This window comes from Anolis carolinensis, chromosome 2 (assembly GCF_035594765.1).
Source record: "Anolis carolinensis isolate JA03-04 chromosome 2, rAnoCar3.1.pri, whole genome shotgun sequence".
NCBI lineage: Eukaryota > Metazoa > Chordata > Lepidosauria > Squamata > Dactyloidae > Anolis > Anolis carolinensis.
In genome coordinates this window covers 181502330-181529529 of record NC_085842.1, presented here as the reverse complement: position 1 = coordinate 181529529, position 27200 = coordinate 181502330, and the positions used below count along the sequence as shown (strand labels likewise).

The window sequence follows — 27200 nt, the reverse complement described above, 5'->3', positions numbered from 1 at the left end:
TTATCATTGGCATATTGGAGTTCATAACATATGTCGTTGTGACCTTGGTTTTGGCTTTCCATTTGTCCGATAGATGATTTCCATTCCAGTGGGAAACTTTCCATCAACAAGATGAAGTATCATAGTCAGGGCCATAGCCAGAAAAAAATTTCGGGAGGGGTTTTGAAAATTTCGGGGGGGGGGGGGTTGAACCCCTAGCACATACCCCTCCCCGCTACAAACCTGTCAATATCTGCTTGAGATAGTGCCTGGAGGGACTCTTAATGTTTTGCATCTCATAGACTTAGCATGGGGATTTGGTTAACCAGTTAAAATTCATGAGTAAACGAGATTTTTTTTATAACTTGAAAAATTTCGGGGGGGGGAGGGGGGTTGAACCCCCAACCCCCCCCCCTCGCTACAGGCCTGATCATAGTGATGAAGATAGAAAATAATGGTGGGGCAATAAACACATTCCTGTTTGACACCTGATTCCATCTTAAATGGGTCACTTTGGGAACCATTGCTGTCCAAGACTGTTGCCATCATGTCATCATGGAGGAGTTGCAGGATGTTCAAGGCATCCAATTTTTCGGAGGATGGTCCAGAGAGCACTGCGATTCACTGTGTCAAATGCCTTTGCAAAGTCAATGAATGCCATGTACAGGGGTTGATTTTTCTGCATTTTTCTTGGAGCTGTTGTACAGTGAAGGTCACGTCCACTGTTCCTCTGGAGGGGCAGATGCCGTTCTGGGATTCTGGGAGGGAGTCTTCAGAGACGGGTAGGTTTGCAAAGATTCTTGCGAGGATTTTCCCAGTGGATGATAGAAGGGAGATACCTCGGTAATTTCCGCAATTTGTTCTATCCCCTTTTTTGAAAAGGGTGATGATAGTGGCATCCTTGAAGTCTGCTGGGATTTTCTCAGTCACCCACACTTTTTCAATGAGCTGGTGGAGTTGTTGTGTCAGCTCAGGTTCACTGTCTTTGATAATTTCAGCAGGGATCCCATCAGGTCCGCTGGCTTTGTTATTATTTTGTTGGCTGATGGCATTGCTGACTTCCTCCAAGCTAGGCAGTGCTGCAAGCCCATCTCTGTTTGTTGTTGCAGAATTTGGGAGATAACCTCTTCGGCCACAATGGAGCTGCGATTCAGGAGGTTGTGGTAGTGGTTTTTCCAATTAAATGTGATTGATTTTTTTGTCCTTCAGAAGTTTGGTTCCATCTGATGAGCGCAGACGGTATATGCCATGATTTCTTGGTCCATAGATGATTTTTGTGGTTTTAAAAAATCCCTGAGCATCATGGGTATCTGCCAAGTGTTGGATTACTTCAGCCTTCTTTGTCCACCAGATGTTCTTGAGTTTTCTGGCCCTTCTTTGGACCTCAGCTTTTGCACTAGCATAGATCTTTTCCTTAGTAGTGGCCATCATGGATCGGATTAACCTGTGGTCTGTCCAGCAGTAATAAGTGCCTATCTAGGGACCCCAGGTTGAGAACCAGTGGTCCAAGAGGTCCCAATGCTTTGACTAGGGGCTGCTTCCATGATGTCTTGAATTTGTTTTTCTGGCGGAAAAGAATCTATCTATCTATCTTTCTATCTATCTATGAATGAATTCGTATCCAAGTGCTAACGAGAGCTATATCAGGAGATTCAAGAAAGGAAACATATAATGTGGATTATAGAAAAATTCAAAATACAGACTATTCATGTTGTACAAGTCTGCCCCTCCCATGTAATCCTAAACAGCTTCACTCCCTTGCCTAACTGCTTTGATATGATATGTGGTTATTTAAAGTTTTTTAAATTGTTTGGCTTTTGCTATGTATTTTAATGTTGTAACTTGTACTATTTTATGTACAGTAGAGTCTCACTTATCCAAGCTAAATGGGCTGGCATAAACTTGGATAAGTGAATATCTTGGATAATAAGGAGGGATTAAGGAAGAGCCTATTAAACATCAAATTAGGTTATGATTTTACAAATTAAGCATCAAAACATCATGTTATACAACAAATTTGACAGAAAAAGTAGTTCAATATGCAGTAATGTTATGTTGTAATTACTGTATTTACGAATTTAGCACCAAAATATCATGATATATTGAAAACATTAACTACAAAAATGCCTTGGATAATCCAGACCCTCGGATAAGTGAGTCTTGGATAAGTGAGACTCTACTGTATATGTCAACTGTTGTTTTGAGGGCTTGGTCGCCATATGAGCCGCCCCGAGACCCTATGGGGAGATGGAGGTGGCATATAAGAAATAAATTATTATTATTGACACAACGACATTGTATGACACAGCAAACGAGATCTATATGCTGGATTTCCTATCACAAAATCACACACCCACACTTCTCTCCTTGTACATGCATTTTATACAGCAAACTACAGAAGTTACATTTGAAATATCAATCTCAATCTAAATTTTTCAACTCCACGTCTTAGCACATTCTCTAAACAATTCCTAACTGGTTCCTACATCCACTTAATTCTTGTAACCTTTTCAATTTTATCTATATTGTTCCATTTACATTTTGTTATTTTCACATTTAATGTATTAACTCCAACTTCTGCCAACCTAGCAGTTCGAAAACATGCAAATGTGAGTAGATCAATAGGTACTGCTCCAGCGGGAAGGTAAGGGTGCTCCATGCAGTTATGCCGGCCACATGACCTTGGAGGTGTCTATGGACAACGCCGGCTCTTTGGCTTAGAAATGGGGATAAGGACCAACCTCCAGAGTTGGATACGACTATTAATGTCAGGGGAAAACCTTTACCTACATGAGGCTGGACCTACACTGGCCTATATCCCAGGATCTGATTCCAGATTACTCGTTTTAAACTGGATTATATGAGGGCCCTTCCACACAGCCCTATATCCCAGAATATCAAGGCAGAAACTCCCACATTATCTGCTTTGAACAGGGATATCTGAGTCTACACTGGCATATATTCCAGGTAACCCAGTTCAATTCATCCAATGCTGATCTAAAGACAACTTGGCAAGATGGCACTACCTGGAGGAATCCTCCACATTGTGTGACTGTGGAGCTGAACAAACAACTCCGCATATGTATGCTTGCCCACAATGTCATGCCTCATGCACGGAGGAGGAGTTGTTTAAAGCTACGGTTGCTGTTGCCCGTTTCTGGTCTAAAACTATTTAGTTGTTTGTGATTTCCTCTTTTTTTCCATCATTTTTAAATGTATTTGTTATGCAATGCTTTTGACACACAAAAATAAATAAAACCCAGTTCAAAGCAGATATTTAATTTGCTTTGATATTCTGGGTTATAGGGCTGTGTGGAAGGGCCCCGAGTCTCCACTGCCGGACAAACCGGGATGAAATCCTGGGATGGAGGGCAGTGCAGACCCACCCTCAGAGGAGGGGCGGCCACACTCCCTCAGAGAGCCACTCACCGAAGCGCTGCCACTCCTCCCGGCCGAGGGCGTCCATGATCTCGTAGAAATGGCACATGACGGAGGCCGGCAACTCGTACAGGAACCGGGGTGAGCGGGAGCCGGCCATCCCCCGCGGGCCCTTCCCCTGGCGAATAATGCTGCTGCTGCTTCTGCCACCTTCCTCCTTCCCCTTCTCCCCCTCCGCCCAGGCCAGGCCATAGGAGAGGCCGGACGAGGGGGCGGGAAAAGGAGAAGAAAACGAGGAAAAGAGAGAGACAGAGACACACACTGAGGGAAGAGGCAGCCCAGAAAAAGGGCCACTTCCTCTTTAAAGCACAAACCACGCCCCCTTGGCCGCTTTGCGCCGACGTCCTCTCTGATTGAGCAGCGCTGGGAAGTCAGGCCGCCATCATGAGTGCGGCACAACATAACGCAGCCATCTTGAATGCGGCGAAACCTTGATTGGCCCATTGCTTTTCCTGGACCGCCTTCAGTTTCGCTGACTGGAGCCTCCGATGGCCTAGGGAAATAAAAGCCTTGTAATTTGAAGGTTGGGTTGCTGACCTGAAGGCTGCCAGGTTCGAATCCCATCCGGGGAGAGCGCGGATGAGCGCCCTCTATCAGCTCCAGCTCCATGCGGGGACATGAGAGAAGCCTCCCACAAGGATATCAAAACATCCGGGCATCCCCTGGGCAACGTCCTTGCAGACGGCCAATTCTCTCACTCCAGAAGCAACTCCGGTTGCTCCTGACATGAAAAAAAAGTTTCGCTGAATTGTGGGAGTTGGAAGTCCAAAACACCTGGAGGGCCGAAGTTTGCCCATGCCTGCTCTAAAGCATAACGTTGGTTTTATGGGCATTTTGAGTGTCCCAAATGCTTGGAACCAGGAGAGTTTGGACTCTGTGACACAGAGAGAGCATCTATCTATCCTCTTTAAAAGCCTGTGGCTGCCTCCTTCCCGCAGGATTCTGGGGCTTGTAGTTTAGGGAGAAACCTTTAAGCGGCTCAGCCAGAGGTCCCTGGGCCTCACTAAACTACAAACCCCAGAATTCTTCGGGAGGAAGCCACAGGATTTAAGGCCGCGGTTCTCAATCTGTGGGCCCCCAAGTGTTTTGGCCTACAACTCCCAGAAATCCCAGCCAGTTTACTAGCTGTTAGGATTTCTGGCAGTTGAAGGGCAAAACATCTGGGGACCCACTGGTTGGGAACCACTGATATATGGGATTGAGAGGGATGTGGGTTTTCCATGCCAGTTACTGGTAACTCTACTAATCTTCATTCTTGAAAGCTGAAAGTGTAGGTTTAAGAATGAAACACCATGTGATTCCCAAGAGTGGTTTTTATCTTCTTCTCCAGCGCATACAATATGGGACGAGTGAATGATAATTATCTGGGACTGAAATAGGGACACTGGTTGAGTGAAATAACAATGAAGACCATATATATGTCCACAGAGCTTACCTTTTTATTCCATCATGGGGTACTGCCACCGGAAACGAAGGTCTTTCCTTGTTTGGAAGCAGATACACTCATGTCTGACTTGTAATTCTCTCTGAAGAATGCAAGCCCTTTTTACATAGCATTCTCCTGTGATAGCAGCTCTCTTGGATCCTGTAAGCAACTCAAATAATAGGAGAAATCCAGGATAATCTGTATGCCATATTTTTGTGCTCTTGACCAAGATTAAAGGCAAAGTCACAGCATTGTTGCCAGTGCTATCACAAGCCTGCAACGATTTTTTTCACTGTAGTTGATTTTAACGCATTTCAGGGTGTTGAATTTGAAAAACAAAAACAAAAATGGCATACAACACAGTTCTTTCACAAATTTAATTCCCCAATCCCAAGTCGTATTTTATTCAGTTGCATAGTACAACATAAGAGTCCCGAATAGCAAGTTGTGAAAAAAATGTAATATAGCAAATCTGAGGTCTTTTGGATTTTGAATGTCAAATTCCTATAGAGCCTGGAAACATTTTAAAAAATAGTTATTATGACACCCAGTTTTGCGATTCTGTGACTCAATGTGCATGCATATACATGCATACGTAGTCATGTGGTGGGCTCGTGTTCTGTAAATGCAATGTATGTACACAATTGTACTCTAAAAAGCTGGGCTCTTTGAAAGAACCATGGAAGTACCTGCCAATTCACTATTTATTTACTTATTTATGAATGAATGAATGAAACTTATACCCTGCCATTCCATAGTCAAGGGCCCAAGGTGGGTTACAGCCAGTACAAACACACAATATAAAAATTAAAAACAAGTTAAAACTATGTTGTTGTTTATTCGTTCAGTCGCTTCCGACCCTTCGTGACCTCATGGACCCGCCAACGCGAGCTTCCTGTCAGCCATGGCCACCCAACTCCTTCAAGGTCAAGCCAGTCACTTCAAGGATACCATCCATCCATCTTATCCTTGGTCGGCCACTTTCCTTTTTCCTTCCATTTTCCCCAGCATCAGTTAAAACCATAAATATTAGCAGATGCTGTGAAACACCAATTAAAACCCCAATAAAATACGTTAAAAACCACCCTGATAATACTTAACAAAGTCGAAAAACCTTCCTAACTTTTGGATATCACTGGTTTCCTCTGAAGACTTCCTTGAAAAGGAAGGTTTTTAGGCTCTTCTTGAATGCCAACAAAGAGGGTACAGATCTAATCTCCCCTGGGATGGCATTCCAGACAGGGAGCCACTCCTAATAATAATAATAATAATAATAATAATTTTATTTTTATACCCCGCCCCATCTCCCCGAAGGGACTCGGAGCGGCTTACAAGGGGCCAAGCCCAGTCCACAATAAAAACAAAGCAATAAAAACAAATAATAACAATAAAAACCAGTCATAAAATCACATTCAAGAACAAAAGGTAAAATCATGGAAGGACCCCTCTCTAGCGATCTTCAAACAGAGTGTCATGGATGCTTGAGGACATCAGCATTTCCTCACTTGATCTTAATGCTCTCCCCAGTGTGTACAAAGGTACCCGATGTCTTAGGTAATCTGGACCAATGCAGTGAAGGGCTTCAAAGGTCAAAAACAGCACTTTAAATCGGGCCTGGAAACTAATTGGGAGCCAATGCAGCTGTTTCAGGAGCGTGGTAGTATGTTCTCTTATATTTTCTCCCATTAACAGCCTAGCTGCCAATCTTCGAACAAATTGAAGTTTTCGAACGGTTTTCAAGGTCAGTCCCACATAGAGCTTGTTACAATAGTCCAGGTGGGATGTAACCAAGGCAAGTGCCACAGTGGCCAGGTCAGATTTTTCCAGGAATACTCACAGTTGACACAGGAGTTTAAGTTGTGCAAAGGCGATCCTGGTAACCTCCACCACCTGGGCTTCCAGGTTTAAAGAGGAATCTAGAATCACTCCCAAACTACAAACCAGAACATTCAGGGGGAATGCAACTCCGTCCAGCTCCAGTTGTACCCCCTATTCCTGTATCCATCTTAGTAGTACTTCCGTCTTATCTGTATTCAGTTTATTCTCATCCAGCCTATTACTGTCTCCAGGCATTGGTTCAGACACAGCATAGTTTCCTTGCCATTATCTGGTGAAAAGGAGTAGTAGAGTTGGGCATCATCTGCATACAGGTGAACCGAACTGCAACACTCCATATGATCTCTTTCAGTTGTTTCATGTAGATGTTAAATAACATCAGGGAAAATGGTGAGCCTTGTAGGACCCCACAATCTAATGGCTATGTGGTCGAGCATTCCCCAACACCACCTTCTGGCTGCGATCCAAGAGAAAGGATTGGAACCACTGCAGAACATTGCCTCTCAGTCCATTACAATCAGTTGCTCCAGAAGGATACCATGTCTTCTTATGGAGAGAAAAAGCGGGATATAAATAATAATAATAATAATAATAATTAATAATAATAATAATTAATAATAATAATAATAATAATAATAATAATAATAATAATAATAATAATGGTATCAAAAGTTGCCAAGAGGTTAAGGAGAACCAAATAGGTCACACTTATCTAATTCTCCGCTTAGATCATTCACCAAGGCGACCAAAGCTGTCTCTGTTCCATGTCCCGGCCTGAAGCCAGATTGAAATGGGTCTAGAAAATCAGGTTCATCCAAGACCCCCTGGAGTTGTCTGGCTACCACCCGTTCCAGGATTTTGCTCATGTATGATAAATTGGACACCAGTCTACACTTCTCAAGCATGGTCAGATTAAGGGATTGTTTCTTCGACGTAGATCTCACCACTGCTTCTTTTAGAACTGTGGGGACCTTGCCTTGGTGGAGCAAGGCATTGATGAGCTCCCTTATCCAAGGCATTCACCTCCTAGCTTGTTTAACAAGCCAGGAGGGACACAAGTCCAGGATACCAGTGGTGGCCCTGACCTCTTCAAGGATCTTGTCAGCATCCTTGAGTAGAACCAATCTAAAGTAATCCATAAAAAGGAGACCAGACGGTGCTGTAGCAACCATGGTGTCCAACTCAGAGCAAATCCAACCAATTTTGGTGGCGAAGTAAGATGAGAAAGTCTTTGCAGTGAGCTGTTGAGTGGAATGGAAGATAATCTATGTTGGGTTTTACCAGACTTCGGACCATTCTGAACAACTCTGCAGGTCTGTTCTTCGCAGCAGCTATCAAACTAGAATACATAGATTTTTTGCTGCCTCTATAGCCAATACATATAGTCTGCAATGATCGTTTATTTTCTTCAAATTGGATTCCTTCTGGGTTTTTTACTATTTGCACTCTAGTCTCCTCCCCTCTTGTTTCATTGCTAACAACTCGCTGGAAAACCAGGGAGCCAATTTAGCTCCACAATGTGGAAAGGGACACTTCAAAGCGATCCCGCATTACAGAGCTTGGTCAGGTCATCAATAGGATCACCTTTCCTGGTGGCCGGAAATTCCTCAAGAGACATCAGGAATCCATCTGGACCCACAAGTCTTCTGGGGTGGACTATCTTAATGGGTCCGCCACCTTTGGGATGGAGCCCCAGTGAGTCTAAACCTGACCAAGAAATGATCTGACCATGACACAAGAACTATGTCTAGTCCCTCCACCATCAGATCATAACACCCCACGCTACTTGTGAAGAGGTCAAGAGTGTGACCTGCTTTATGAGTAGGGCCTGATATCATCTGGGACAGTCCCATAGTAGTAATGGCGGTCATGAAGTCTTGAGCTGAGCCTACCAGGGAGCCCTCAGCATGAATGTTGAAATTTCCCAGCATAGCCAGTCTGGGGGACTCTAGCACCAGCCCAGCAATCAACCTCACTAGCTCAAGTAGGGAGACTGTTCGTCAACGAGGTGGCCAGTACATCAACAAGATCCCTAATCTGTCCTGGCAACCCACTCTAAGACACATCCAAGACCTTCCAAGTTGGTCAGGGGGATGTTACTTTGATAGACCACTGCAGTCCCTTGACTTGTCCTCTGCTGGGCCATGAAACCTGGAGGCCAAAGCTGGGATAGATTAACCCCTTTCCCCATCTTCATCCAACCAGTTCTCAGTGACACAAGCCTGGTCGACTCGATCGCCCGCAATCAGGTCTTGTATGATCGCAGACTTCCCATTAACCAACCTGGCACTTGGTGGTCCTGCAGATACAGTAGAGTCTCACTTATCCAACATAAACGGGCCGACAAAATGTTGGATAAGCAAATATGTTGGATAATAAGGAGGCATTAAGGAAAAGCCTATTAAACATCAAATTAGGTTATGATTTTACAAATGAAACACTAAAACATCATGTTAGACAACAAATTTGGCAGAAAAAGTAGTTCAATATGCAGTAATGCTATGTAGTAATTACTGTATTTATGAATTTAGCACCAAAATATCATGATATATTGAGAACATTGACTACAAAAATGCGTTAGATAAGTGAGACTCTACTGTAATTTGGTCTTCCAGATATATGTGGACTCAGGAAGCCTGAACAGAGGCCAAGTCATTCAGCAGAATGATCTGCAATCTTATAAGGAAGCAGAGACATCACCATTATCACACACACATTTTGGCAAGAAGAAAGCAGTGTCTTCTTGGCTGCTCTCAAGCTATACAATACCCTCATGACAATTTTAATTTTTCCTCCTTTCTGCTTTTCCTTTTGGCAGCAGGCAAGTACTTTTTATTTAAGTAGGCCTCTAACTAATGTTTTTGTAGAAAAGTCTTCGTTATGGGAGAATGCTGTGTTTTATCGTCTTTTATGTTTTAACATTTTAAATCAGTGCTGTTTTTAATATGACACTTTTAAAAACATGTTTTTATGATAGCTTTCTGGTGTATCGGTAATTATTTTTATCTTTGTGGACCATCCTAGGTCTCCTGTTGAGAGAAAGGTGTGATATAAGTAAAATGAATACATCAGCTGGCAGAATCTGTTGGCATTCGTACTCCATTGATAGACAGCAATATTTTTGACTCCAGGTGGGTTTCAGAAACTGTTCTTTCATATCACAGGATTTTTGAACACAAAACGTGGGTGGCAGAAAGCAGCTGTGGTTGTCAGACTATCACCTGCTCCATAGCATTTGTTCTGAGAAGGAGGTGCTGTCTTGTCATCCACTTTGCTGAATTTTTGAAGACAACTAAATTCTTCTCATGACAACGTGACAGAAGCTGTTATCCAGTATACCTATGGTTGCTACTCCTTTTAAAAAAATAAATGATTGGAAGTGGGTTTAGTCTTCTTAAGCAAAGCAAAAGCATAGCTGGGACCACTAAGCACATATTTATTAGCCTTTAATTGTTTAGAAATGTGTACGTTGATTTTGTAAGTATGTGTGTGAGAGAGAAATAAAAAGAATGTAATTGGAATAAATGTTCACCCCATAAAAATTCTTACTGTTACAATTACTGGCAACCTCCAAATAACAAGATAGAGTCTGTAGGTTTGTTCTCAAGTTGAATTTGTATGTCAGTCGGAACAGGTACATTTCTTAGTATAACTCCAGCCTATGTACATATGTATGTATGTATGTATGTATGTATGTATGTATGTATGTATGTATGTATATATGCATGTATAAGCTTTGGATAGCACGGGGAAGGGTTAACATTCTTCAGAAGTGTAGCAGAGGTAGTTTTGGACAAGCTTCCCATACAGACTATGCTGAATTTACACCCATCAGCCATCAGGGGATGTGCAGAGGATGGGGGGAGTTCTGCCAGCCATGGAGTCACCATTGGGACGGTTATAGGAAAAGGGAGGTACGGGAAAAGGAGACCAAATGTGTTAATTGGGCCTAGGGACCTTCAGAGATCATTATTAGTTCCAAAACGTATTCCAAAAGGGTCTCCTGACAAGGTGAGTCTGGGTATCCGGGATGGCGGACCTGATGGATTAAAGCTGGTGCTGTTGAATGCCAGATCAGTTAATGGGAAAACAACCACTATAAGTGATCTGATATTAGAAGAGCGAGCAGACCTGGCTTGTATAACAGAAACCTGGTTGGATGAGTCGGGTGGGCCTAACCTCACTCAGCTCTGTCCTCCAGGTTACTCTGTTCAGCACCAGCCAAGATCCAGAGGGAGGGGAGGTGGGGTTGCAATAATCTATAGGGATTCTATCCCCGTGACCAGATGCCTCATCCCGCAATCTACCTCATTTGAAAGCGTCCACCTGCGGGTAGGAGACCGGGACAGTATAGGGATATTTGTAGTGTACCGTCCACCCCTGACTGAGCTAGCCAGGGTGATCTCGAGCTTGGTGTTGGAGTCTCAGCGGCTTCTTGTGCTGGGAGACTTCAACATACACGCAGAGACCACCCTGTCGGGAGCGGCTCAGGTTTTCATGGATACCATGGCAACCATGGGACTGTCCCAAGTGATTTCTGGCCCTACCCACTGTGCGGGACATACATTGGACTTGGTATTTTGCCAGGGATGGGAGAATGGTGGTGGTGTGGAAGAGCTCTCGTTAGTCCCACTGTCATGGACTGACCACCACTTGGTCAAGTTTAGAATTACTGCAACCCCTAACCTCCGCGGGGGTGGTGGACCCATTAAGATGGTCCGCCCCAGGAGGCTTATGGATCCAAATGGATTCCTGATGGCTCTTGGGGATGTTCCCGCCTCCTCGGTAGGTGATTCTGTTGATGCTCTGGTCACTCTCTACAATGGGGAGATGGCCAGGGCAATAGACACGATCGCTCCAGAGCGGCCCCTCGCAATGCGCAGAGCTAAACTAGCGCCCTGGTACTCCGGGGAGTTGGCAGCGATGAAGCGCGAGACGAGGCGTCTAGAGCGTGTGTGGCGAAAGCGACGGAGCGAATCAAATTTAGCACGGGTTAAAGCCCAAAGGAAAACATATTGCAAAGCAATGGCTGCTGTAAAAAAAACCTATTATAGTTCTAGAATTGAGGCAGCCAAAAACCGTCCTGCCGAGCTTTTTAGAACTGTCAGAGGGCTGCTTAACAACACCCCTCAAACTGCGCCCACAGATGATGTGGCAGAGAAATGTGAAGCTTTTTCCCAGTTCTTTTCAAAGAAAATCGCTTTGATTCGTTCCGAGCTTGACGCCACAGTTGATGCAATCTCCGAAGATGTAGCAAGAGCACCTGCTTGTCCTATTTTGATGGATTCATTTCAATCTGTGCAACCCGAGGATGTGGACAAGGTCCTTGGAGAAGCGAGAGCGACCACATGCATCCTAGACCCCTGCCCATCCTGGCTGGTTAAAGAAGCCAGAGGGGGGTTGGTCGAGTGGGTAAGAGTGGTGGTGAACGCCTCCCTCCGGGAAGGCAGACTTCCAGCTGGCCTCAAACAAGCCGTAATAAAACCGCTGTTGAAGAAGCCATCACTTGACCCCACTAATTGGAATAACTTTCGGCCTGTTTCCAATCTCCCCTTTTTGGGCAAGGTCGTGGAACGCGTGGTTGCCTCGCAACTCCAGGGATTCTTGGAAGCAACTGATTATCTGGATCCGGCACAGTCTGGCTTCAGACCGGGGCATGGAACTGAGACGGCCTTGGTCTCCTTGGTGGATGATCTCCGCAGAGAGCTCGACAGGGGGAGTGTGTCCCTGCTGGTTCTCCTGGATCTCTCAGCGGCCTTCGATACCGTAGACCACGGTATCCTTCTGGGTCGCCTCGTGGGAATGGGCCTTGGGGGTACTGCATTGCGGTGGCTCCAGTCCTTCCTTGAGGACCGTACCCAGAAGGTGTTGATAGGGGACAGCTGTTCGGCTCCACAACCGTTGTCTTGTGGAGTCCCACAGGGTTCAGTACTGTCCCCTTTGTTGTTTAACATCTACATGAAGCCGCTGGGTGAGATCATCCGGAGTTTTGGAGTTCGGTGTCATCTGTACGCAGATGATGTCCAACTCTATCACTCCTTTTCTCCAGCTTCCAAGGAGGCCGTCCAGATCCTGAACCGGTGCCTGGCTGCTGTGTCGGACTGGATGAGGGCGAACAAATTGAAGTTGAATCCAGACAAGACAGAGGTCCTCCTGGTCAGTCGTAAGGCCGAACAGGGTATAGGGTTACAGCCTGTGCTGGATGGGGTCGCACTCCCCCTGAAGGCACAGGTTCGCAGTTTGGGTGTCCTCCTGGACTCATCGCTGAGCCTGGAACCCCAGGTTTCGGCAGTGGCCAGGGGGGCCTTCGCACAACTCAAACTTGTGCGCCAACTGCGCCCATACCTTAGGAAGCCTGACATGGCCACGGTGGTCCACGCTCTGGTTACATCTCGTTTGGACTATTGCAATGCGCTCTACGTGGGGTTGCCTTCAAAGACTGTTCGGAAGCTGGAACTAGTCCAACGTTCCGCAGCCAGGTTATTAACTGGAGCGCTGTACAGGGAGCATACAACTCCTCTGTTGAAGCAGCTCCACTGGCTGCCTGTTAGCTTCCGGGCACAATTTAAAGTGCTGGCTTTGGCCTACAAAACCTTAAACGGCTCTGGTCCAACTTACCTCTCCGAACGTATCTCCCCCTATGAGCCGCCCCGCAGATTAAGATCTTCCAGTGAGGCCCTGCTCTCGGTCCCGTCGCCGTCACAGGTGCATTTGGCTGGAACGAGGGACAGGGCTTTTTCGGTGGTGGCTCCGCGGCTGTGGAACTCCTTGCCAAGGGAGATTAGGGAAGCCCCCTCACTCATGTCTTTTAGGAAGCAGCTGAAGACCTGGATGTGGGACCAAGCTTTTGGCCCATCCTAAGATACGGTCGATATAATCTGATGTATTCGCTGGATTAATGTGTAATTGAATACAGACTGGCTCTGACTTTTGGCCCAATGCTACTGGCCCTGTTGTAATGGCCACACAGTGCTTACTGTTTTAAATGGGGTATAATATTGGTTTTTAAGTGTGTTTTTACGATCGTTTGTTTTACTATATTTTGTATTATATGGGGCATTAATCTTGCCATTATGTAAGACCGCTCTGGGTCCCCCTGGGGGAGAAGAGCGGTATATAAATTAAATTAAATAAATAAATAAATAAATAAATAAATATTTTGTAGGTGGCAACAAGTTTATCCTAATGCAAGGGGGCATTTCAGAATTTTGTAGGACAGCAAACACTACCAGCACTACTGTAGGGGAGATTTTGTTTCACCATTGTGTAACATCATGGAAAATAACAGTAGCTCATATGATTCTTTAAGTCTTGTTTGATTTCACAGAATCCCTGTACAGGTTGAATATCACATTAAAAATGCTCAGAATCGGAAATTTTAGATTTTGGATTATTTTTGGGCCTTCGAATACTTTTATATAAGTGATACAACCAAAGTAAACACAACATTCATTTATGGTTTATATATGCCTTATGCCCATAGCCTAGCCAGAAGGTACAGTTATACACAACGTTTTAAATAATTATGTTCACGAAACCAAGTTTGTGTACTTGAGAAAGCAAAGGTGGCACTATGTCAGCCTTCCTTGTGGACAATTTCTGATCTTGGAGTGTGTTGGATTTTGGAAAAGGAGTATTCCAGCCTTATACAGGGAGAGTAAATTAGGAAAGCTGGAGGCTGATCTAGGGAGAAAAATTATCAGACTAAAAATTTAAAGATACCTCAAAGAGGTCCTACAGCATGATAACACACCTTTCATAAAATCAAGGGCTGAAGTTTCAGGATTATGCAGGCACTGAGGTTAACATTTGCCTTTGGTTTTCTTCTGGTTCCTCTTTGGAGTTGCATTTATGATGCAATGTGGCAACAGTGAGTTTCTATGCTGCCCCCAACCCTCGAAAGCACTTCTGTAAAAAGATTGCACTTAAAAAAAAAAAAGATGACTAGACAATGGTTTCTCAAATGAAGGATATGGCAGCTGGATCTGTAGTGCTGACGTCTATAGTAGAGTCACTATCCTCATCCTGCATAGCCTTATTTGCCATATTTTGTTGAGCAGGCTGAGAACTGCTTTAGTATGCAGATTTGCTAGGCCTTTCCTAACAGTATTTAGGCACTGGTTGCCAGATTATTATCCATAGCATATGAAGGATGTATTGTTGCATGTGTGTGTTCAGCATTTTAGACTGAGATTTTCTTAATGCGACTTGTGTTTGTGTTAATACATCATGTGGCACACTCCCAAAGTGGCCAGCACCAAGTTCAGTGTAACTAAAGCTTTCATTCCGTCTTGTGGAGGGAATGCTTTCCAAGGGCAGCTTGTTCATTCCTAAAAGGAATATTGATCCAACCAATCACAACATGATAGCCACCTTCCGACTAACTGAAAAGCTCTAAAAAGACATCCTCATCCACAACAGAGAAAAAAATATTATATTTTAATGGCAGGGCAGAACATTTCTACCTTGGTAATGAAAGGCTTAAAACATATCTGTAACATTTACATAAGTTTATAATCCAATTCTAGCACAGAATACAGTACTTACCAACATGAGATGCAACTAGATTACTGTGTAGAATGCATGCTGAGTGCTAAGACTGGGCCTGAACCTAATGGTTTAACATAAAAAATATAGTTTCTTTAAATGACCATACATATATATAGATATAGATATATAAAATGCAATTGCCACAGCATCTTTGTTGCCAAAAAGAGAAAAAAAATTAAATCAAGTTGTTTTAAAAACAACTAAAATGAAAAAGATAAGAGACACCCATAAAGAAAGGACTGTTTTCTTGTAAATTTATAAGGCAAACTTTTTATATAATAAATAGGATACAAGGGTAGGGAGAGGAATTGGTGGATTTCTTTTAAACATATACATGTACATTCAGACGGATTTTGTTATTTTCTTACTGAAATTATACAAATTTTCCTTTAATAAATTTCTTTTTTCTTTTTTAAATATAGTCAGTGCTTTCAGTCTTTTTTTTGTTTTTGGCTGTACACAAAACCTACAAAAAGAGCAATCAGTTTTAAATTTTATTAAACAATCTACTCAGAGTTCTTAAAAGTAATTGTCCCAAAAACGCATTAACCAAATGCCAGGAAATAGGGGTAGGGCTGAAGAATGCCAATGCATTTGAAAATGTATTTCAAAAAGAGCCAATAGAATTTGCTACAATCCCCACTTCCGTCAAGTCTTATTTGGAAACTTCTCTGTAATTTTTCATTCTTCTAACATTTGAGAATTGCTATGGTTGAAACGTACATTCCCATCTATATAGATTAGTAGCGAGCACTTTGCACTAAAAAAAATGTGGGTTTACTTTAGACATTGATGGGACGTTCATTCAACTCTGAATCTAGTAGAAAGTTTCATCGCATTCCTCTTTATTGCCCTTTTGGCGCTAGGTCCTTCTGGGTTCATTATCACAGCCCAAAGAATATTCATATGAAGGAATCTAACCACCTCACACTTTTTTGCTACATTGCCTACTGGTGGTGGACTGTTAGAAATAGAAGCTATACAAAATACCCTGGGAAAGCCTATTGAAAAAATAAAACACACACACACACAACAAAATCTCCACTGATCACATCCCCCAGTTAACCTCCCTTTTCTTTGTACTGCCAATAAGACAAGACAAAAATAAAAAGTATACACTGTACCTCCCTTTTAAAATATATACATATGTCTGAAACACTCAAAAAATCTGAAGCGTTTGTGCCTGGAACAATTACTTTACAGAAATGTTCACGATACATACTCGTGGACCATTTTAAAAAAAGAAACAACACACACAGAGATAAGGTTTTCACCAACATTCCTTCGATTTCCCACCCACCTCTCCAGAGGTCGGGGTGGATGGGGAGATAAAACCCTATGCACAAGGAGAGTCTCAAAACACCACAGGTTTGTCATGTTTTCAAGGGGGGAGGGGAAGACTATTGGAAAGAAGACAACACCCCTCACCCCCCAAATCTGTGTCTCTGGAATTTAACAAATAAAATCAGGTGGCAGGTAGGAACACCACTAGCGAGAGTGTCAACTATGTGGGGCGTAAGAGCTGTACAGGGCAGCAAGCACTCAGCATACATTGAATAACAGTCCTTGGAATATTTGGTCATATGGTGAGCACTACGGAGTGGTGAAGCAGGAGGAAGTTGGTTTCTTGTTCGCTGCATGTTGACAGATGGAAGCAGGGGAAGGGATTGCCCCCTTCTTCCCCCTCCCCCCATTCTTAGAGAGGGGAAACTTTCCCAAGTTGGGGAATTTGTTTGTTTTTTACACTCATGAAAGGGGGAAAAGCCCCAAAATACTTTAAAAAAACCTTGCAACTCTATCCACTTATATATATTTGCAGCTAAAAACACACAACTGCAAATAAGCTCTGACCATATGTCTGGCTTGGAAAAGGAACTTCAGGCTCATGACTGGAAGAAACCCTCTCATAGGTTGATTCCCCCCCCCCCCCCCCAATTAGGAAGAATATAGCTGCATTCCTGCCCCACTCCAAGTGTAAATTTGCATTTAGTCTAGTTCGCTTTGCTTTTTGGAAGAACGGCAAGTTTAGATTGCTACCTCCCAAGTGGGTATTGCTGATTTTGGCAACTTGCAAACAGAAGCTGGCGGAGAGCACACACAACCCCTCCTTAATCTCTCCTGGGATGTAGTAGGGACGGAAGAGAGAAACGCTAAAAAGCTCACCCTTTAAGATCTACTTTCCAAACACATCAGGCCTTTGATCTGATGAAGGTTAGAAGGGCCCTGATATCATAGTGCTACCAGCACTTGCGTGAATAAAGCTCTTGGAGGAAACCGAATACTCCAGAATGGCCACTCATGGTAGCATACAGTAACAGCGGGCAAATCTCCCCCTAAGGAACTGCCCGCTCACCGTGTCCAAAGTTAAAAATAGAGACAGGGAAACTTCTTTGTTTGGAAAAACTGTATCAAGGGGATAAAATTTTGATCTCGCCCATTCTCTCTGGCAGACACAGGAATTTATCACGCTGCTTGTTTATTCATATTATTGGAACCACTTCTATATGCAGGGTAAGGAGAATGACCCATAACATCAAGCAGAGATGTGATGTCTTTGGAAATTAGATCTGGGCTTATTGTGCCAAACGAGATAAACAAGAGGGCAAGGGCAGGTTTTCACTGGTTACGGGGAGACACACTATGGTAGTAAACTCTACATTTATGCCAGCTGACATGCAAGGCACACAGTTCAATGGGAGTGCTAGGGTCCGAAGAAGGTCTGAAAACTGCAGGGGGTAGTGGCAGAACACAGAGAATGATTTTGTGAGGAATGTGCAGTCAGCCCTAGAGGAAGAGCAGTAGGAGATTCAACTAAGAATCAAAAGGATTTATCCAACAGCAACATTATCCTACTGCAGTGTTTTCCACCAAAGTAGCCATAAGCAGAATTAAATCTTGCGTTTATGAGCTCCCCATAACATTCCATGCCTTTCCTCCTCTTTATAAAATGAAACCCATGCTCTGCCCTGTAAGTTGACTCGAGCGCAATTTTTTAAAAAGCGTTAGCTATACTCAGCCACCTTGTTGGATTTCCCCTCACAGGGGAAAAAAAGAGGAAGCCCCTTTCTAAAACTGTAACAACACAACCAGAGCTAAAAGGCAGTTCAGCTCTAACATGGAGAAAAATTACTGGCAGGCAGGTTTGATGGGTCCGTTTTATTTTTCCTTGTCCTATGATATTGAACACCAGGAATAATGGTCAAGAAGCAACATATGGTAATTTCTCAACAGATCATGTCATTCCTTGTCTGCTGTCTTTGTTTTGTAGTGGCGCAACAAGCAGAAAAAAGCAACCCCTCATTTATAATGCAATATACTGATATAAAAAATTAGACATTTTTCTCTCTGTCTACTTGGTGCCTTAAAAAAACAACAATACACGCACACAAACAAACAGAAATTAAATCCTCAAACAAAACAAAAAACAAAAGAATTAGATCTAACGTTAAACTCTACACATTTCTGGATAATAATTGAAATTGACAAGAAGTTTTATTTTCACTTGACACAAAAACATTGGGTGGTTCACAATGCTAACAAGGTAGAAACCTCTTGCGCAATCTCTCTGACATCAGGCATTTGTCTCTGAGGCTGAGCTGGATGGGAGTGGGCAGAGCTGGGTGGCCTTCAGTTCTGCCCTAAGACCCAACTTTGTGCCCCTCCAAAGGAACCACCAGATTGCCAAACGACAACTGGGGTTAGCTCACCCAAGAGAAGCAGCTAGCTCCAACATCATTAGGTGAGGGGAGTGTAATGAGAAGCGGCCAAGATTTCTTTCACTCTGCAATTGATCCTACCATTTCATCTCATCAATCCCCTTCTTTAGGGCCAAATTTGATTTTGGGAAGGGACAGTCCAAGTCTGGGAAGAGCTTCAAAACAAAGCAAGAAAAGATGCCAAAGAAGTGGTGGGACTGCGTAAGAAGAGGAGATAGGTGGGATCAACACAGTTTATCTACCAACTGGTACAAAAAGTGCCCTCCCCTGCTTTGTAGCAACCAAGGTATGCGAGCAAACATTTTGTATGGCCCTATGTCCTTGTCAGAAATCCATTCCCATTAAGCCCTACATCACACCACAGAGGTAAGGGGGATATCACACCTCTTATTTGTCTGGAATGTAGAAAGCCCCAGGATCATGATACCACAGGGTATTGCAAGCTGTTCCAATTCAGAAGAGGTTAGCTCAGAATGACAGTTGAACAATATCATTCATTAAGTATGTATTGTGCAGCTTAAGGTCCTTTTCTGGCTTCCAAGTAGTCATACATGGCCCTTAAAGCCCACAGTGTTTTGGAACAAGAACCAACTGGTGGGAAGGTTTAAGCCTCCCCAACCTGTGCTTTTTCCAGTCTGGATCAGCGCCACACACTTACTGGATGGGGCAGAGCAAGAGGTATTAATCTGTCCAATACATATTTAATGTACCACACACAGCTTAATTCTAAATGGTTCAATCTGGGTTGCCCTAGGCACTGGTTTTCTTCTCTCACATGTCCCTAGCTGCACACTTTATCCTGGATGTATTACAGATCTAAAGACGATCTACTCACTCAAGATGAAAATTGAAGCTATCTTTTTTTAAACTAAGAAGATAGGGATCTCTAACTTGTATTTAGATGCCTCCGCTAGTTCCAGGTGCAGTTCAAGCCTATTTCTCTCAGGCTTTAAGCAAGACACCATCGGAATCATAGTCAGCAAAGGCCTTGTGGCTCTATTTCTACCCCCAACAAGGGGGAAAATAAGAAAGGATATATTTTATCCCTTGGCTTTAAAGTGCATCATTCTCTCCATGAAAACATTTAAAAAACTGGTTATAAGATCAATCAGTTCTCTCAGGAAGTCATGTTTTGTGGCATCAAGAGCGGCCGAAGGGACAGATAAGAGGCTGTTATTTACTGTTATGAATCTTTAAAGGATACTATAATGCCTTATACCTGATGAATAAGGTCATACTGAAGGCAAAATTTCACATGGCAGTGGCACATTTTTCAACATGTTTGCTCCAATTACATGTATAAAAGTGTGAACCTAAGTTTTAGAGCAAAAGCTACATGAAAATGAGAGTAACTGAATTCCCTCTCCATGCCCACTTACCTTTCCCTAACCTCCTCTCCAAAATATCTTTTCTCCTAGTAAATCTGATTTTAAATACCCCATGTACACCTGTACATGTTAATTCAATCAATCCTTCGAGAGATCTGGTAGATATGCATGCCTAGTTTTGCACTACCTTTTCCTCATTCCTCCACTTTACATAATTGTTGTACACAATTAAACACGAGAAAACTGGCAAGTATTTTCCTTTGCTGCAATTCCAAATTTTGAATGGCATGCACTTCAGGTCTCAACCAGGTGTAATTGCAGCTAACACAGCTGCAATTCACATTACTGCTGTGTGTATACAGAAATGTTACACAAAATGTGGCTAAGGAGTAGTAGTGGACAGTTCTGTATCCCATCTGCTAATCCCTGCCTAGTCCCCCCCCCCCACATCCTTCTAATAGAATAAATAAGGGAAGTCTGCCATGCTAGAGGCATGGCAGCCAGTACGTAGGAACCAAGATGTAAATGATTTGTGTCAGGCATGATGCCTCATATTAAAAACTGATAAATGCAACTTCAGACCTAAAAATAACGAGTTGCTTACCTGTAACTGTGTTTAAAAACTGACAAATGCAACTTCACCCCAAATACTATATTTTTCCTATTGACTATTTAATAGTTCTGTTTCTTCCTTTCCTGCAACCCTAATAAATTTGTGCCTTTTAAAAATATATAAAAGAAAAGCCCTTTGGATTTTTAAGCTACCACAAAGCTATTTCCTCCCCATCTCTTGCTCCCTCATTTTTTTTCTTCATGTAATTCTTCACATATTGCTTGTGTTTCCACAGCACAACTCTCAGGATACCAACCTCCATCCAAATGAACAACTAGTTAATTTTAGATGTTTTATGTTTTTTTGGGAATGGGTGGAGAGAGGCATATTTCAGAATCCATCATTAATAGTAAACTCCAACCCAACTCTAGTTGAATTCAGTTAGGTATCTTGCGCTTGCCCTTTGTAAACATAAATGAGAAGACAACCCCAATTTCACTGCCAACCACTGAGCAAGAAGAGAAATCAACTTTCATCTCTGAGTATAAGATAGGAAGCCCAGAAAAAGTAAGGAGGCCTGTGTGTTGCTGCAATGAAGACTAGTCAGATCACAATTGGTTTGCATTAATTGAAACTGGAGTCTTTTATTAAGACCAGCACATTCCTTCATGTATAATAACTAGAAATGCAGCATGTCCTTTATCTGTTCCTCCACATGGAAAGAGGTCAAGTAGGTGGGAGGAGAGAAATGTATACAAAGATGTCTCTGTCCTAGAACCAAAACTTGTCAGAGTTGTCCAAGACTTTTAAAAAACCTGTAGAAGACTCCAGATTTGATAAGAATAGTGGCACTGAATTTAGATTCCTGATCTAAATGTTGCTTCTGACTCTTTGCCATGGGGGTGGGCAGATATCACAATGTGATATACTTTCCCCAGTGGGAGAAAAAAGCCTACCTTCCACAATGCTGCTCTGGTTAATAGCAGAAACTTCTGGGGCTATGTTAAGAAATGTGATCAACAGATGTGTGTCTACAGGGGCATTCACAGACCTACGGAACAAGACAGGAAATGGTGGTGATCCTATGCAAGCGCTGCAACTCCTTTCAAACCACTGCTTCTGCCTTTTGCCCAGACTCCAGGCTTGGGTCCATGCTCCCCATTTTTTTCAGTGGAGCACTTTGGAACTGAACAAGATGGTGGTGGCAGTATGTAATTCTGCTCTGTGCTATATATTAACATTTAAAACATGCAGACTAGAGTGGCCTCTGCTCCTCTTCTTTCCTGTCCATTATTTCTGCCCTTTTCTGTATAAAGAAAGAAAGAAAGAAAGAAAGAAAGAAAGAAAGAAGGATGGAAGGAAGGAAGGAAGGAAGGAAAGAAGGAAAGAAAGAAAGAAAGAAAGAAAGAAAGAAAGAAAGAAAGAAAGAAAGAAAGAAAGAAAGAAAGAAAAGAAGGAAAGAAAGAAAGGAAAGAAGGAAAGAAAGAAAGAAAGAAAGAAAGAGGAAAGAGTCTTGATATAAAGCCCAACGCCCAGTATACGCTATACTTCTGCTGAGAGCCCTGCTTTCTGGGAAGCGAAGAGAGGTGTGCTCAACTGCCATGGAAGAGCTTGGCTGCCAGCCAGAAGGAAGTCCTTTGAAATGAAAACAAACCAACCAACAATCCAGGCTTCTCACTTTGGCCATCGCCATGTACCAGTTCTAACACAGAAGTACAGGTAGTTTTACAAACATTCAGCTACCTTCCTGCCCAACAGGAGGGTGGGAGAGGTATTCAGTCAAAATGCCCCATTCTCAATCCACACACAGGCGCACTCCAGACATCTTTCATACCATCGCCTCCCGACTGGTGGGCAAAGGCCTCCATTAGTGCAAACAAGTGCTCTAACCTAATATCACTGACGAGAACTGGAAGAACTTCTCATTTTAATGGTTAGCATGTGACGAGTGCACGTAGAAGCACACATACATACACACACACACTCAGATTGCTTTAACGAAATCAAAGCCCCCCCCCCTCTCTTTCAGGATAGCCTAGGAAAAGAGGACAGGCTCACAAAGTCACCTCCAGAAGCCTAGTGGTCTCTTAGCAGCAGAACTGTCCTGTGGGAGAGAGGAAATGGGGGGGGGGGGAGGAAGAGAGGATAGCCTTCCTAATTGCTGGTCTAACTGGCAGATGGGGGACAGACGGCACTATTGGTTCTCCAGCACTCCACAGCCCCATCCCTTTCTCTCTCTTCTGTGTACACACACGTAGCACACATATCCTACTGAAAACTACAGGATTCTGACTAAGACTGGACAACTACATTACATGGCACTAGGGGAGTGGAATACGCACACATGGCCCCCTCCACTGCCCAATCTGTCCATGGGATTTCTTAAGATGGAGGGCAAGTAGGGTCAGATTGACAGGTCAGAGTTGGAGTTATCCCTCCCCTGCCAAACAGCTTGCCTTGTCAGTAGTATATGCAGCAAAGCATGGCAGAAGGGACGGGGTACAAAGGGAAGTTGGGACGGGGGAGAAGAGGGTGCCCCCATTCTGTAGAAAAAGTGCAAAGTGGCTTCCAGCCCTGGGAGGCATACCTCTGTACCCCACACTGTGCTTGTCTGTATTAAAAGTAAGGGAACGAAGAGAAACAGAGGACGAATGAGGGTTTTGTTTTTTTAAGGGGGGGTAAATTGATTGGTTGAAAGCTGGGGCACTGTGGGGAAAGGGGTGTCCTACCCGGCAGCTACCCGGTGTCTCATCTTGGGTGGGGGGGCTGGAAGTGCTGCCTGCCCTCTCTTTGTTTCCTCTGGCGCTCATTTGCTCACTCACCCCCCTCAAAGTCAGCTGACCCGCTCTGACACAGGCGTCCTGGTGTCCACGGCCTCATCCCTGTTTGTGGGCCGGGCCAAGGCCGCGGAGGACGACACAGTGTCTTTGCGCTCATGTTTGTAGGGCACTGCTGCGCCACCAGATTGAGTCTTAGGTGGCTCCTTGGGGCAGCCGTCGCTTTCAGGAGCCTTCTCCTCTTTGCAGCTCTTGCTGCTGCTCAAGTCCTGGGGTTCGGCTGGAAGGCTCTTGCTGTCCTTGGGACTTTCAGGGGACTGAGCAGTGGGGCTGTCCTGGGGCTCTGAAAGTGGCTGATGGGGAGTGTGGAGCTGATCCTTTTTGCCAGGGGAGGAGGAAGGGGCAGAGGTTGGCACTGCATTGCCACCTCGCCCTTTAGGACTGCTCTCTTTGCTGCGACGCCCTGGGCTCTTGGCAGCTGTTCGCTGTCCCTTGGAGCTCCACTCCCCTGTGTTGCTCGGGGGAGGTGGAGTTGGCTTGGCTATCTCTATGCTGACAGTCTCACGGGTCTTGCGCTTCTTGATGGGCAGTACTGTCTCTCGGACGGCCTGAACTACTGGCTCCTTGACGACTTTCTTTTTGGCTTCAACCACTACAGCTGCCACTCCACTGCCTGGCTTGCGCCCCCGCTTCTTGGGCACAGCTTGGGGGTCTGAATCAGATTTCCGCTTGCGCCCAGGACGCTTGATAACCATGACCTGTCCTGAGGTGGTCGCCCCACCTGTGCCTTCCGCCTTTGCTGCAGCTATGGAGGACTGTAAAGGCATCTTGACCAGCAGCTTTCCCGAACTCTTTTCAATCACCCGCTTCACTTGTACACCTTCCGAGGCAGCTCCTCTGGGTTTGGCAGAGCCACTGCCTTTAGGCCGGCCTCGTCCACGACCTGTGCTGGAGGTTTTGGGGGCTTTGGGTTTCTTGGGAGGCTTTTGTTCTCGCCGTGAGGGGCTCCCACGTCCAGTCACCGTGAAATCGAAATCGTTAGGATCCAGAGTGGTGTCTCCCACTTTTTCAAAATAGGCGATAAGCTCAACTTTGGAACGGAAGGCCTTGCCCTGGGGGCTGCAGGTACAGGAGTCAGAAATATGAAAAAGGACAAAAAAGGGGAGAAATGGGGAAGAGGGAGAGAAAAAAAGAATTAATGACACTCCACCACAGAAACATACCTTAGGTTACCACAAAGATTAAAGAAGCCTCTATGTTACAGGAAGACACGAGAACTCCTTAGTTGGCAACTCTGTATTTGCTTACTAATGGCTGAATAATTCTAGTATGGCAGATTCTCAGACTGGAAAGAAAACCACAAGAGAAAGAAGCAGCTTTCTTTCCTTTTTGAAATCAACTGCAGGTTTAGCCTTGCTTCCTTTCCTTTTTCCTCTGTACCAACATGTATACCTGGCTCAGAATGAGTTCCAACTGAAACACAAGATACGTAGTGACAAACTGGTTGCCTTTGCTTTGTTTTGTCCACTTCCCTGAAAATGAGTGATACGGGACAATGAAACAATTCTTTGGCACTCTTATTATTTAAAGCACACCTTTGCCTTTTTTGGGCTCATTTTATTTAAAATCTGAAAAGAGAGAGGTAGAGAGGTGGCATATTGACAGATGTTTGAGTGTCTGTATGTTTATTAGAGCTGTAGTGATAATAATGTCAAAACAAACTTGTGACTATTTATCCATGTTCACTCTTATAGAAGACCAGATAACAGGCAGGTACTTGTGAGTCTTACTAGAAAATCTGGCGCAGTTGCAGAGCCTTTAGATTTTCTGCTATTCAGAGTAATACTGAGCTACAGATGTGACTCAGTGTGAGTCAGAAGAGGCTTTGTATGTATGTGCAGTTGGAGGAATGACTAGGAGTGATTCTGAATGAATTGTTCAAGCACTACTACTCAAAAATCCCTTAGGTAGCTATTTCATCTTTCCCTTTTTAAAAGATGGGCAGGACAGAGGAAGAGCAAGGGAGATGGAAAACGCAGTGTGGAAAAGACAAAGGAGGGTTATCACAAGAAGCCCCTAAAGACCGGGCCCCCTTCCCCCCAAATTCTACTAATGGAGCAAGGTGGTTACAAGGTAAAAGTATTTTTTGAAGGCACTTTAAAAGTTTAATTCTGAGATAGTGTGCGTTTTACTGGTAAGCACCAATCACTGATTCTAAGAGAAAAGGCAGGGTTGGAAACAATTTGATCTCCAGATTTTGTTGAACTCCTTTTCCCATCAGTCCCAGGCAACCTGGCTAACAATGAGAAATGATGGAAATGGTAGTCCCTGGCCATTTCCAGGGTGTCCTTCCTGTCACATGCCAGTGTTGGTTGGCTCCGGGCATGCGGCCCTTTCCCTAAAGGCAAAAGTGGGTGGTTGGCATGAAAAGATTTTGGACTTCAGATAAAGGAGACTTAGGCTATACTACTTGTTGCAAGACTAAGTCATTTCCAATTATGGTGAATCTAAGCCATCTCTATGTCAAAGAATTAGAACCCTTGGCTCCCAGACTCCCAGTTCAATTCTCATAGTTCAATGATCCACCACGCTGCTCATCTACTACTACTACTACTATAACTATAACAATATCTGCTATCATACTTTAAATCTAGGAAAAAACCCAAAGGGGACTGACATCAAGTGAATGATTAGGAAATAATGATAGCTGGTTAGGCCATAAAGAATTAGTGAAAAATGTTGGCAACACAAGACAGAATAGAAGCTCCTATCTGCCCGTCTATGTTTATTGAATTTATATCTCACTTTTCTTCCAAGAATACCAATGTCTATGAATGATCTTCCTTTTAAACATACAAATCAGAGCATAACCCCCTTGCAAATGTAGAACCAGCCACTAGCAAGCTAGTTTTTCAGCCCAGCACTTAGCTATACTGAATTTCTATTTTCAGAAGATTAACAGAAAGGAAAAGTTCAGAATGGCAAACCTCCAGCAGTCAAAATGAAATAGGAGAGTTAATAAGCAGTTGAATTGTGTTCATAAAAATATGCAGTGGGATCAAATAAATGGACTAAGAAGACCAAGTTTAGCTGGCTATGATCACAACTTTCAAAAGGTTAGGAAGAGCAAAATCTTGGAAGTTGACCTCTCATATCTGTAATCCCAATTATGGAGGGTCAAGGAACAGGGTCAGATCTTGGAATGTTACTTTTGAAAAGCAATGACAGTTATGATTTCCAAAAAATACCTAGTTACTGATCTTGTTTGATTACTGGTTCACTTTAATTGTCTAGAGAACAATTGTTTATTTTTCTATTGCTTAAACTGTGGGCTCCATTTATTTACTTAAAAAAAAAGTCTCCTACAAATCACCATCCTATGGTTTAAAAGGACAGGTTGTTTATCAGTAACTGTGTTTCTCAAGTGGTAATTGGTAAAATTTCAACAACAAATGAGTGTTTTGCCCCTGTGCTGAGATTCTTTGGAACCGTCTAGAATTCTAAAGATACAATTTTGGCTGTACCCCACTCACTCTCCCCATTGGTATAAATAGTGCACTGCCACCCAAACCTCCAGTTCCATAGCTGCAAGGCAGC

The 27200-nt window shown here is 43.6% G+C and overlaps 2 protein-coding genes across 4 annotated transcripts in view; both read right to left on the bottom strand.

The window, feature by feature from the left end:
• Positions 1-4499, bottom strand: part of irak1 (interleukin 1 receptor associated kinase 1) — a 47271-nt gene extending 42772 nt beyond the window's left edge. The window contains exon 1 of one of the 2 annotated variants that reach the window (XM_008103911.3): positions 3409-4499. In XM_008103911.3, coding sequence (XP_008102118.1) covers positions 3409-3517 — 109 coding nt within the window. In that variant the 5' untranslated portion in view covers positions 3518-4499. The remainder of the gene's footprint in view (positions 1-3408) is intronic. The other variant, XM_008103912.3, reaches the window with a different exon arrangement.
• Positions 4500-15099: 10600 nt separating this feature from the next.
• mecp2 (methyl-CpG binding protein 2) overlaps positions 15100-27200 on the bottom strand; it is a 125276-nt gene continuing 113175 nt past the window's right edge. For both annotated transcript variants that reach the window (XM_008103915.3, XM_016991199.2), the window contains exon 3: positions 15100-24722. In XM_008103915.3, the coding sequence (XP_008102122.2) occupies positions 23660-24722 (1063 nt within the window). In that variant the 3' untranslated portion in view covers positions 15100-23659. The remainder of the gene's footprint in view (positions 24723-27200) is intronic.